This window comes from Blastomyces gilchristii, assembly GCF_000003855.2.
Source record: "Blastomyces gilchristii SLH14081 genomic scaffold supercont1.1, whole genome shotgun sequence".
Taxonomy (NCBI): Eukaryota; Fungi; Ascomycota; class Eurotiomycetes; order Onygenales; family Ajellomycetaceae; genus Blastomyces; species Blastomyces gilchristii.
In genome coordinates this window covers 6,021,406-6,033,380 of record NW_003101682.1, presented here as the reverse complement: position 1 = coordinate 6,033,380, position 11,975 = coordinate 6,021,406, and the positions used below count along the sequence as shown (strand labels likewise).

General features: G+C 42.7%; 4 protein-coding genes across 4 annotated transcripts; 2 read left to right on the top strand and 2 right to left on the bottom strand.

Moving 5' to 3' along the window:
- Nucleotides 1–447: 447 nt before the first annotated feature.
- On the top strand, nucleotides 448–2,915 carry BDBG_00626 (acetyl-CoA acyltransferase). Its single transcript, XM_002629334.2, has 6 exons — nucleotides 448–903; nucleotides 980–1,075; nucleotides 1,171–2,019; nucleotides 2,116–2,180; nucleotides 2,252–2,363; nucleotides 2,463–2,915. The coding sequence occupies exons 1-6, from the start codon at nucleotides 802–804 to the stop codon at nucleotides 2,499–2,501; spliced, it is 1,263 nt and encodes a 420-aa protein (XP_002629380.1). The 5' UTR covers nucleotides 448–801; the 3' UTR covers nucleotides 2,502–2,915.
- BDBG_00625 (spindle pole body component) lies at nucleotides 2,266–6,400 on the bottom strand. The gene is made up of 4 exons (XM_002629333.2): nucleotides 5,855–6,400; nucleotides 3,803–5,790; nucleotides 3,497–3,729; nucleotides 2,266–3,413 (listed from the first exon to the last, which is right to left on the bottom strand). Exons 1-4 carry the CDS (start codon nucleotides 6,276–6,278, stop codon nucleotides 3,332–3,334), a joined length of 2,727 nt encoding a protein of 908 aa, XP_002629379.2. The 5' UTR covers nucleotides 6,279–6,400; the 3' UTR covers nucleotides 2,266–3,331.
- A 1,210-nt stretch (nucleotides 6,401–7,610) lies between these two features.
- On the top strand, nucleotides 7,611–8,664 carry BDBG_00624 (proteasome component PUP2; the record flags this gene model as incomplete). The annotated part of the gene is made up of 4 exons (XM_031719968.1): nucleotides 7,611–7,635; nucleotides 7,721–7,872; nucleotides 7,966–8,309; nucleotides 8,388–8,664. 4 exons carry the CDS (start codon nucleotides 7,611–7,613, stop codon nucleotides 8,662–8,664), a joined length of 798 nt encoding a protein of 265 aa, XP_031575924.1.
- On the bottom strand, nucleotides 8,635–10,631 carry BDBG_00623 (rRNA processing protein RRP8). Its single transcript, XM_002629331.2, has one exon. The coding sequence runs from the start codon at nucleotides 10,401–10,403 to the stop codon at nucleotides 8,835–8,837; it is 1,569 nt and encodes a 522-aa protein (XP_002629377.1). The 5' UTR covers nucleotides 10,404–10,631; the 3' UTR covers nucleotides 8,635–8,834.
- Nucleotides 10,632–11,975: the final 1,344 nt, after the last annotated feature.

Here is an 11,975-nt window from a genome sequence, read left to right as displayed (position 1 = left end):
GCATCCCCCCTTTGACGAAAATTGATTAAATACCCTCGAGTATTTACTCCAGTGAGAAAGCTGAGAAGAGATTCTATACAGAGGAGAAACAGTCTCTTCACAAGAAGGTTGATGGATCTTTGAGACAGTCGAAGGATTATAACTATATATAAATTTAGAACAATCTTCATGGATGTTTCAGCCCCGGTAGCCAGACATCGGCCATTTGCTGATCTAGCAGCACACATCCGCTAACTGATAACTGCTCTCGTGCAATGGCGGCCGTGCCACACATGAGAGTTCAGAACGCAACCCAAGTTCATTTGGTGTGTAACCCTCAAGTCCGGCATGACCGTGATGCTATTTTCCCGCAATGGGAACCTTGCTACTTGCCGCCCCGCTAGCCGTTACAGGTGAAAACTTGCTAATGGCGGGAACAATAGTCTGCCAGGATATATATATATATATGTGATGCATGTCGAAAACCCGGGGCGGCTGATTAATCGTCGGCTTCTGAGGAGCTCAACAGTAAGCTTTCTATAGCTATTTAAGTTATCGGCTGTTCGGGCGTGAGACGAAACGTTGGTGGAAAAGCCAGGAACTGCCGAGGGACAACCAGCGATTCTGGAGGTGGCGGCAGCCATTTCCATGCATGGTGGGGATGGAGGAGAAAAGGTTGCGGACAATAAATAAGCTTGTGATTTTCTCCGGCTTATTTAAATATCTGCTTTCTCTTCCGCTTCCTTTTGTATATTTATCATTGACTCTTGCGTGTTTTGTTCCGCATACCTGAGCGAAGTTCATACAACTACATCCTCCACAATGGCATCCCCACAGCAAAGACTATCCTCGATTCAGGGCCATCTCCAGGCTGGAGATTCGCCAGCAAGACAGGCGCTTCTGGCAAAGAATCCTGATGACATTGTAAGGCCATATCTCTGTTAACTGACATTTTTTGGTCCCAATCGTCAGAGATGCTGACAGAACATGAAATGCATAGGTTATCACTTTCGCTACCCGGACCCCTCTCACCAAAGCTCGCCGAGGAGCTCTCAAGGACACACACCTTGATGACCTTCTGATCGCCTTGCTTACTGTAAGCTGAACCTCTCAACTCTCAATCTGACAAGAAGCGAAATGATAAAAAAAAAAAAAAAGGAGAGCAAAACAGCTTACCCTCTCTCTTTCCAGGCCGTCCGTGAGAAATCCAACATCGACCCAGCTCTCGTTGAAGATGTCTGCGTCGGAAATGTTTCTGCTCCGTCTGCCGCATACGCTTCCCGCTCCGCGGTCCTGGTCGCTGGGTATCCCGTAACTACCTCTGTGTCAGTCGCCAACCGCTTCTGCTCATCTGGGCTGCTCGCCATCCAGCAGATTGCCAACCAAATCCAAGCCGGTGCTATCGATATCGGCATCGGTGTCGGCGCAGAGAGCATGAGCACGATCCCAGACAATGGCCCCGCCGTCGTCTCAAAAGACGTGCTCAACCACCCCATTGCGTCTCAAAACCAGATGCCAATGGGCCAGACTTCTGAGAACGTCGCAGGCCAATTCAACATCTCCCGAGAGATGCATGATGAATTCGCCGCGCGGTCGTATCAGCGAGCTGAATTGGCGCAGAAGAGCGGGTGGGTGGTCGACGAAATCACGCCCATCAAAGTCAAAGTGAAGGATCCCAAAACTGGGGAGGTTAAGGAAGTTGTCGCGGATAGAGATGATGGTGTCCGGTACGGAACCACTGCCGAGAGCTTGGCCAAGGTCCGCCCAGCGTTCCCACAGTGGCAGCCCGGTCGCACAACTGGCGGCAATGCATCGCAAGTCACCGACGGCGCTGCCGCCGTGCTGTTGATGAAGCGATCCCGTGCACAGGAGCTGGGTCAACCTATTCTTGCTAAATTCTGCGGCGCAACTGTGGCCGGTCTGGAGCCACGGATTATGGGCATTGGCCCGACACTTGCCATACCGAAAATGATGAAGAAGCTCAACCTACAGAAGGAGGATGTGGATATCTTCGAGATCAATGAGGCGTTCGCTTCAATGGTATGTTAACATATCCGTATGCGTTTATCACAACAATGGAAACTCCACAGTGGTTTCGTATTCCATTATTTAATGCTAACTACTGTGACAAAACAGGGAGTCTACTGCGTCAGGAAGCTCGGTCTCGACGTTGCAAAAGTAAACCCTCGCGGTGGTGCAATGTGCGTATAATCTTCCTTCTGTGAACACTAAGTTAAGAGTCTGGCTAACATCCATTGTCACAAATCATCAGTGCCATCGGCCATCCCCTTGGCTGTACTGGCGCTCGCCAAGTAGTGACAGCCCTCTCAGAGCTTCGGAGACAAAATAAGCGCGTCGTAGTGACGTCTATGTGTGTTGGAACTGTAAGTATTCATGGCCCCTACATCCAGATGGAAGATCCCACCGTCGAACTATCATGAAATGGAACGAAAGTTTGCTAACCATTTATTCTACTTCTCTAGGGTATGGGAATGGCTGGTGTCTTCGTTTCGGAGCATTGAAGAACTGATGATTAGACGTAAACGCTATGGCTATTTTCTCTCTTTTCTTCTGATTTGATTGAAGAATAGCGGCACATTATTTATGTACTGTACATATATATGACGGCATGTCATGGTAAATTCCCATTGGGATAGTTATTTTATGAATACAAGCTTAGAATGCAGCTTAACAAAAACGCGAGATTGTGCGGTAGTGTAATTTAGATGTGAATATTACCTAAAAATAGCCCGGGTTTGAGGGAAAAGTTTACTGGTCCCTCCAGCCTTAATATCGATATGAGACAGCTTCAGATGTCAACTCATTTCACTCCGGCCCTCACCAGTGATGGTCAACTCGTCCAACTGGAGCCCCATATCGATATTTCTTTCGATATTCCTCCCCATAAATTCATTCTACCCCGGTGACTAGTGTCGGATACCGAGTGGCCCCATGAAAATCTGGGATTATCGCTTTGAGCAGGAATTTCATGTCATGCAAATTTACCTCATCCTCCTAACATCTCGGATTTCAATCGTTCATGCCACAAAAATTACGTACCAGATTGAAACGGAGAGTACCATTCCATAGCGGGGCTTAGACTATTGTAGGCGGCGGTCGTTCCATGTATGAGAGCTAACCACGGGCATGTCGATTTGCCGCCAGTTAGGTTCCAGAAAGTCAGGGTAACAAGCTACGAAGAGTGTTCTATATAGATAAGGCGCGCACCCCCGTCCTTGATCGGTTTCGAAACTGCGCGAATATTATCCACATATCGCAATATGGCCCGATTACGAGACGAGACCACTAATGAAGAATAGTGGCAAAATATATTCCCAGCTGTTCTGAGGACTCAATCTTCCTTGCAAATCGTACTCAACGAATGAGCAAGTTTAAGCAAAACCACACTCTCAGTAGCGGCGAAATAATTCAAACTAAATACACGTGTACGAAAGTTAATTTTCAGCTTCCATCAGGGGCCAGCAAGCAATTCGAAAGGAGGTAGCTTATAACCCACCTGTCCATTAAAATCCTGAGATGTCGATTGAAATGGTCTTCATATCTTTTCAAAGTATCCTCAAGCTTACCTAGGCGCGTGGGGTCATACGTCTTAGTGGTATCGGAGCTAGCGACGCTTTGTTTGGAGTTAGGGCCCGACAGGTCAGGATCCGCGGAGACAAGACTGCGTGAAAGCGACGACGCTGTCCAGGAAGCGAACATAGTACAGCAGATCATGAGTTTGGAATGGATCTAGACAGATCTTCTGTTTAAGTCGTTTCATAATCAATGTAAAGGAAGGAGAGGGGTATAGTAAAATATTTACCTTGAGCAGTTTTCCCTGAGTTAACATGCACTCTTTCAGACAGGTGTCCAGGAAATCAACGTGGTCTTGCATCAGCTCATCGACTGTCCGATTGACTTGTTTTGTCCCATTGACCATAACTTCGGTTCCGTCAGCATCGTCGCCATTCACTCGGTCCATGAGATTCTGCCAATTGGGCTCGATCACTTCGGCAGTGCAGAAGTAAAGCAGCTGTTGCACAAATATGAGCATTCTAGCCCGTAATGTCCAGGCCCTTCGCTTCCACAGCTCAAGTTTCCGGTCAGATGATCTATGGCGCCAGCTCTGTACTTTCATGTGGTCTTGCCAGGCGGCTCCGAGTAATGTTTCTAAATGTCGAAGGGATAGGATGTACCTGAAAATAAGTTGATAACGGAGGACTGTTTTACGACTAATAACGAGTGAAAGTGGGAATGGCACCATGTAGTCGAGTTCTAAGGCATCGAAACCAATAATATCCTTTTCCTCTTCCGTAGCTTGTGGGGCAGGAGTTTGATATCTTTCAAGTCCACCATCTGGATTATCCTGATCAATACCGGACACACTTACCACGCGCATGAGCCATTTGGTTAATCCTATATAATTCATGCGAACCTTCACATCTTCTTTGAAGGGATCTTGAGCCGCAATAGTGCCGGGTTGTCGAAGAACGAGATCAAGCAGGGACTGTAATTTCCCTTCATTGACATTCTTCGCCGGTTTCCGGAGCTCTGATGCACCCAACTCTAAGAAGTAAGAGAAGAAATCAGAACGGTCAAGGAAAAAGTAATGTTTCAAAGATCGGAATCGGGTCGTCAAAGAATTCTTCGTTAAAAGGAGGTTGAGTAAGGAAGCGTTTGCGTATGCGTATGCCGAATTTACGTTATCAAGAAATCGTGGATCGTCAAAGGTCGGAGGTACATCCCGAATCTCTTTACTGATATCAACCCCGCCGCACTCACGAACAACATTGAGATACTTGCCAGCCAGCAGAACCTTATCTCTGACGGTGTCCAGTTGTGGGGGGACTTCGCTGTCACGGATGGTATACCGTTTCTCCCAGTATTCGTCAGTATAATCCTCCTCGAGTTTGTCGCGCTTGATCCCTTTCTGCTCTTTGATGAGGAACTCCGCGTGGGGATCGTTAATGGCTCCCTGGTGCAGCCATTCGTTCAGCATGGTCATATATGGACGGCTAGCCTCCCGCAACAGAGTCTGAAGCAATGTTCCGGTGGTTGGGTCGCCAGAGAAAGTTGCAAGCCTTTGAGTTAATACCCCTAAGACGTTCCCGCCCTTGCAGAGCCTTTTGCTTGACATTCCCCCAGGAGCTAGTTCCCCGCCTTCTCTCAATTGTTCAAGGAGATTTTCCACATCATCAAAATCATCGACCGACTCGTCCGATTCTTGAACCAGAAGTGAGTTTTTCTTCAATAGCTCTTGCCCGAGTGCATATAGCTGAGCCATACTCTGACTGGTAGGCATGATATGGAGGTGGAGAACATGTAGTGTAAAATTACGATTATTGAGAAGTTGGTTTTCTAGCTGGGCGACTAGAATAAGATAGTCCTTTAGCAGTTTGCGTATTGCAGCACAAAGGGCATGGTTGACAGCACCAAATTCCGCTCTGCTCTGAACTTCTACAAAGGCCTCCATGGCGCTATAGTGGGTAGCCATTTTCAGCATGGAAAGAGTAAGATCCTTCAAGCTAGGTTCAAGACCTGGTTCTATTTGAAAAGATGGGCCAATTAACCGATCAGTCTCTTCAGATGGGTTATAGGAGTTGACAAAGTGGATATATTGGCCTTCGTAGCCCATGAAAACAAATAGGAGGTCCTCGAGAATTGCAGCTTCCTGCGCCTCCATTTTTAGTTCCCGGAGCGGTGGTGGGCGTAATGATTGCGGAGCCAGTGACGATAGAGGGGGTACAGACACACGGCACGCAAGGGGGGCGGTCGAATGGGGAATCAAATTCGCTTGCGGCTCCCATAGTGCTGTATTAAAAACTGCCATCAGCCTAATTGCTAGCATATCTAACTCACACAAATATTGACTGACCCTCTGGTTGCTCCTTTTCTACCTCCTTCTCCTTCGTCTTTGATCTAACAGCCGGATTAGGAACCTCATTTTGACTGGGTTTCTTCGTTCTTGGTTTCTCCCATTCGCCCTTTGACGCTGGTGCCGAGCTTGTAGGCTGTTTCTTCGACCTGACCTGGACCCGTTCCCTGGTTGTGACCTGTGTTCTCTCCGTGCGCACTTCACTCGAGTTATAGTCTCTGCTCGTTCGACTGGTTCCCGTCCCAGGGGTACCTTCTCGTGATGCAGGCAATCTCCCGTCCGCGGGCATAGGTTGCCCATAGCGCGTAGATTTCCCATTAACGCGAGCAGAGGAAACGCGTGCTCGAGGCCCATTCGAATGGCTAGCCGATCGTTCATGGAAAGACGTAGAAGGCTTTACGGTGGAGGGAGAAGAGGAAGCCATAATTGTCGCCCGTCATCGGAGCCACCAATTCTGCCGATGAATAAAGGCAAATGAAGCGCGCCGCCTTATTGACTTCTTCTTAGTGACAGTGTATACGCTGCGTAGATATCCGGGAAGTTGTGTTATATCCCTTTTGGGGCTAGCGCGGGTATCTCCAGGCACTTCCAGTTTGCGTAACTAGGCATTAGCTAAGCCATATCCGGAGCTCTCATCCAACACCCATGCACTAACGTAATCAACCACCTAACGCTCGTTTCCACCTAACACTCGCCTTTGTAAATCAATTACAATCAACTTTAAATGTTAATATCTCAATAATTATTCATTATTTTAATTCTTTAATTTGTAATCTATAAATATCAAGACTTATAGTATAATATAATTCAAAGTTATTATAATATAGTTAAAATTGATTAAAATATAGATTCAATTAGAAAATAAAATACAGTAAAATAAAATATATAATATTTTATTATAAATTAAGAAATATATATTATATATTATTAAAAATAATAATTCTTATATAAATATATTATAATTTAATAAATATTAAATTATTTTATATAAAAATTCTATATGTTAATTTTTAAGAATTTTTTGATTTTTTAATTATAATTTTTTTTATAAATTACAAGTAAAATATTGAAAATTCTTGAAATTTTAAATTTTGAAAAGTAATTTATTAAATATAAATATAGTTTAATGATTTGATATAATAATTTATTTAAATTACAATTTTAAGATATAAATAATACACAGTTATTACAAAAATAGTATTTTAAAATATAAAATTTTATATACAAATTTAAATAAATCAATAATAAATAAGAATTTCAAGATAAAATTTTATATTTTATTAAAAATATATATAATCTATAAGATATTTAATTTTTATATGAAAATAATTTATATTTATAAATATATTTATAAATATAGACTGTGTATTTTATTTTAAATTAGTATTTTAAAAAGCTTAATAAATTAATAATTATATGTTATTTTCTCATAGAAATTTAATATAATATAATATATATCTACAAATTATCATTCTGTTTTTTAGAATAGTTTTAAATAAATATTCATTGAGATATGAATATTTGAAGTTGATTGTAATTGATTTACAAAGGCGAGCGTTAGGTGGAAACGAGCGTTAGGTGGTTGATTACGTTACACCAGACCAGACCAAAAGCAGAGAATAGACAGAGAACAGCAGTCCCACCTACAGCTATACAGACGCTCTCTTACTGATATACAACATTATACCCGCGTTCCCCTTTATTTTCTCATTTATTTTTCCTGTATTCTCTCCCGTTTGAATAATACTCGTTCATCATGTTTATTGCGCGGTCTGAATATGGTAAGCTCTTAGAAGCCCCAGTGCATGTACTACCACCACTATTCTCTTGACTAACAGTTATCTGCAGACCGTGGTATCAAGTAAGACTGCCTGAGTGATTCCTCTGAAAATCGCTGCTGGAAAAGTCTCGATCCTTACTCATCTTCGTTTGACTACAGTACTTTCTCCCCGGAAGGCCGTCTCTTCCAAGTCGAATACTCTCTCGAAGCTATAAAACTGGGATCAACAGCAATCGGTGTACGTTTCGATTTTTTGGATCTCATTCACATTCACCAGCTGTACCCCCATGTCTAACATAGTCCCCCTAAACTCTCAACGGGAAATGCACAGGTCGCAACCTCAGAAGGAGTCGTTCTAGGCGTTGAAAAGCGGGTAACATCAACCCTTCTCGAAACATCATCCGTAGAGAAGATCGTCGAGATAGATCGACACATTGGATGTGCAATGTCCGGTTTGCAGGCTGATGCGCGGTCGATGGTCGAGCACGCCCGTGTCGAGAGCCAAAACCACGCCTTTAACTATTCAGAGCCGCTGAGGGTTGAGAGCTGCACGCAGGCCATATGCGACTTGGCGCTCAGATTTGGTGAGGGTGCTGATGGCGAGGAGAGCGTGATGAGCAGGCCGTTTGGTGTTGCGCTGCTGATTGCGGGTTATGACGAGGATGGACCGCAATTGTACGGGAGTTAACGTCATTTTCTTCTACGAAGCGATATTTGGCGGCAGATACACTAACATCCCATTTTTGGATGTAGATACCATGCTGAACCTTCGGGGACTTTCTACCGATACGATGCCAAGGCCATCGGCTCTGGAAGTGAAGGCGCACAAGCGGAGCTGCAAACTGAATACCACCGTTCGCTTACCCTAGTAGAAGCGGAGACTCTTGTTTTAAAGACATTGAAACAGGTGATGGAGGAGAAGCTGGATGCTAAGAACGTGCAGTTGGCCAGTGTGACTAAGGATATGGGATTCCGGATTTACGGGGAAGAAGAAATGGGACGGGTTGTGTCAACTTTGGGAGGGAATTAGTATGAACGCTCCATGATATTTAGCGAATAAAACGAGACCATGCGGACTCAAGAAATTTCAAACAATAAACCCACCTCCATGGTTCCTAGCCAAGATGTCTGAACTAGAAATAACAATACGCATAGTAAAACATGACATAAAATATAATGAATGATGGATACTTCGAAAATCTATCTGGTCTTATATACACACGGTTTAAGCACCTTACTCTCTTCTTCAGGCGCCATCCCGTTACCGTCATCATTTTCAATGAATTTCTTCTTCCCAAACCTGGTGTCGTTCACATTAACAGCCCATTTGCCCTTAGTCGGATGCCCATGCTTGACAAACTCCATCTTGACAAACATTTTGTTCGACTTATCCACCGACTCCTGCTTAAGCACAAAACCACGAGTCCTCAGTACTTCCACAAATGCAGAAATATCCGTCTCATCTGCAGCAGTATTAACCTGATCCTCTAGGAATATCTCCTCATCATCAATCGCCTCCTCGTCTTCGTTATCTTTCCCTTTACCACTCTTTTTCTTCCTCTCTTTCTTCCCCGCCCCAGCTCCACCTCCCCTCTGCCCGATCTTGTTCCTCCGAGCAACTTTCCCAAACCGACTCTTAACCTCACTCACCCAGCACTCTCCTTTCCCATCACCCCTTAGTACTCTCCACGCCTCCTCAATAAAGGACACCCAATTCGTCCCCATCAAACTAAGACAGAAAATAGCCACATCGACCGTCCCATCCGCAATCGGCAACGCAGAAATATCTGCCTTCATAATCAGCGGATCAGCCACATGCAAATCAAAGCTAAGCAACTTGAGTTTCAAAGCCTTGGCTGACGGTGTCAGAACCCGGGCAAGTTTAGCATCGCCACAGCCCATGTCTGCTATCGTGCAGAGCCCATTGGGCCTTCGTGGTAAGGGCCCAAGAGCAGCGGCTCTCCGCTCGTTTTTATCTGGCTTTCTGTTCTGACCACCCCTCTGATTGGGTGGGCGCAGGGCGCCGCGAGTCTTCACGGCACTGATGTACCCATCGACGGGATTCGACGGCCAGGACTCCTGTACCTGTCGGGTAAAGCCTGCATGGTATTCTAAGAAGAGCTCCGGGTTGGAGGTGAAAAGTTCCATGGCTTGGCTGGACGGTGTGGTGTACAGGGTCTGGTTGAGGTGACGGAATCGGGCTGAGAGAAGCTTTTGGCGCATGGATTGCTGGAGCGGTGTGAGGGATGTTGATGGTGGAGGAGCAGGGGGTACGGAGTCGACTGCTCCTGGTGTATTTGTAGCCGCCACGTTCGTTTGTTCAGCATTATTTTCTCCTTTGCGCTTCCTGTGTTTCTTGCTTTTCTTAAATGAACCAATAGAATCTGCTGGAGTTGCAGGTGGGGAGATAGAGGCGTCTTTCGATTTGGTCCCTTCAGCGCCCGTATCCTTCAATCCCTGAACGGCTCCATTCTCAGCAGCTTTCTCTAACTTCCTCCGCTTCTTCATTCCCTTTATCTGGGCGCCACTCTTTTTGCCCGAACTGGGTGCTTCCCCTTCGATAACCCTCCTCCACATCTCATCCACATTGCCCTTGGTGACCTTTTGGTCATTGAGATCCTTTCCCTGTTTTCTTTTCCGCTTCTTGGATTCGGCATTCGGTTCCGTAGAGTCCTGTGGTTGAGGAGGCGGATGTTCTGTTTTAGCTTTATACTCCGTTTGTAGCTTCAATTCCGCATTTGAAATAGACCATCCGGGAACGGCGAACATGGCGACGTTCGGTATAGGCTAATTGCAAACACTGCTTGTGTTGATGTGGGAAACGGACTGTTCGTACGGTGTGGATGGGACGGTCTGATTTCAAGCTCGAATAATTTTTGCTTTTGGCTATTCGAGCCTTGATTTCTTGGCGCTGAGTCATCCCCGTGTTACTGTCCCCTCCGTCTAAATCAAAAACTGTAGGATAGTTGAAGGTTGTATTGATAGATCTATCTACAAGAACATAATATAGTGGTGGGTCACATGACCTGGTGGGATCGCTAACCGCAACGGCTGTAACGGCCAACACCCCCTCTCAAGATAACAAGAATCACATACAAAAACACCCAATTCATCAAGATAGTCTGTCAAAACTAGACTGGTCACCGGGACCATGAATTTCACATTTAGTCCCATTTGGTCTGGTCTCATACATTTCTTGGCATGAATCCCGCTGGGACTAGTCATCAGAAAAATATGCAAAGTAACTATATATCAGATCTTAAAATGAAATCATGACTTGAAAAAAATAAGAAAGTGATCTCATTTAATCTCATTTAGTCTCATTCTTGATATAAAGTTACTATTTTTAGACATTTTAAGGTTTTTTTTAGACTATTTTTAATTTTTTAAAAAGTAACACTTTTTGATAACACTTAAATAAGATTTAAAGTCATTTAAAGCAATAAAAATAATTTAAATTAAGAAGTGAAAATTATAATCTTATTTGAAAAATGTGATAAGAGTAGATAGTAAGTCTCACTGAGATAGTATAAAACTACTATTTAATATTAAAACTGTGTAATAAGATCAGTTAAATTGATAATAAGACTATTAAAAAATCTAGTTCTGATCTCAGACACAGTTATATAATCAGTCTAGTTAAAACTAAATACAAATGTAAAATTATGTATTTCTAACTTTTTCATCTATAAGATCTAGTAAAATCATAAATTATATAAATATCACAGTGTTTAGAGATTTAATAAGTTCATTTATTATTATCTGAGTAATAAGAATATATTTCAAATCAATAACTCTCTAATTCAACTATTAATATGAAAAATGAAAATATATATTAATATACTTACTTTAAACTGTAATAACTATTATCTTTATAAGATTTATAATACTTTTATTATCAGTGAGAATCTGTATCAGAGATATAATAATAAAGTTAAGCTTAATTATAAGATTCTGAATTTATATTACTTTACAGATTATCTCACTAAGAGTTATATATTCAGTCTTATTAAAACTTAGATATATATAAAATTACTTTATTAATTATTATAAAATCAGATCATCTATAAGCTTAAAAATATAGCTGAATATTAATTTTCAATTATTATTTAAGAGATCTGCTTAATCAGAATCTGAGTAGCTGAAGAATAAGTAGAAATTATTAAGAAAATCAGAAAGAATGAATCTCTCATACATACTGTATCTGTAGAAAATGCTTAAATTCATTATTTCTTTTAAATAATATATAATATATAACAGAGTCTTTTAATATTGAGATATTAAATTAATATTCTATTAAATGAGTAGTGATATAGTATAAGTAATATTAAAATATATTTT

Excerpts from the sequence above, each read along its gene's own strand:
- BDBG_00626 (XM_002629334.2), top strand. The coding sequence starts at position 802 with ATGGCATCCCCACAGCAAAGACTATCCTCGATTCAGGGCCATCTCCAG. Across the intron at positions 904-979 it reads CAAAGAATCCTGATGACATT|GTTATCACTTTCGCTACCCG; the intron begins GTAAGGCCATAT and ends TGAAATGCATAG. Across the intron at positions 2,020-2,115 it reads ATGAGGCGTTCGCTTCAATG|GGAGTCTACTGCGTCAGGAA; the intron begins GTATGTTAACAT and ends GTGACAAAACAG.
- BDBG_00625 (XM_002629333.2), bottom strand. The coding sequence starts at position 6,278 with ATGGCTTCCTCTTCTCCCTCCACCGTAAAGCCTTCTACGTCTTTCCAT. Across the intron at positions 5,791-5,854 it reads AGAAAAGGAGCAACCAGAGG|CACTATGGGAGCCGCAAGCG; the intron begins GTCAGTCAATAT and ends TTTTTAATACAG. Across the intron at positions 3,730-3,802 it reads CTCAGGGAAAACTGCTCAAG|ATCCATTCCAAACTCATGAT; the intron begins GTAAATATTTTA and ends AGATCTGTCTAG.
- BDBG_00623 (XM_002629331.2), bottom strand. The coding sequence starts at position 10,403 with ATGTTCGCCGTTCCCGGATGGTCTATTTCAAATGCGGAATTGAAGCTA.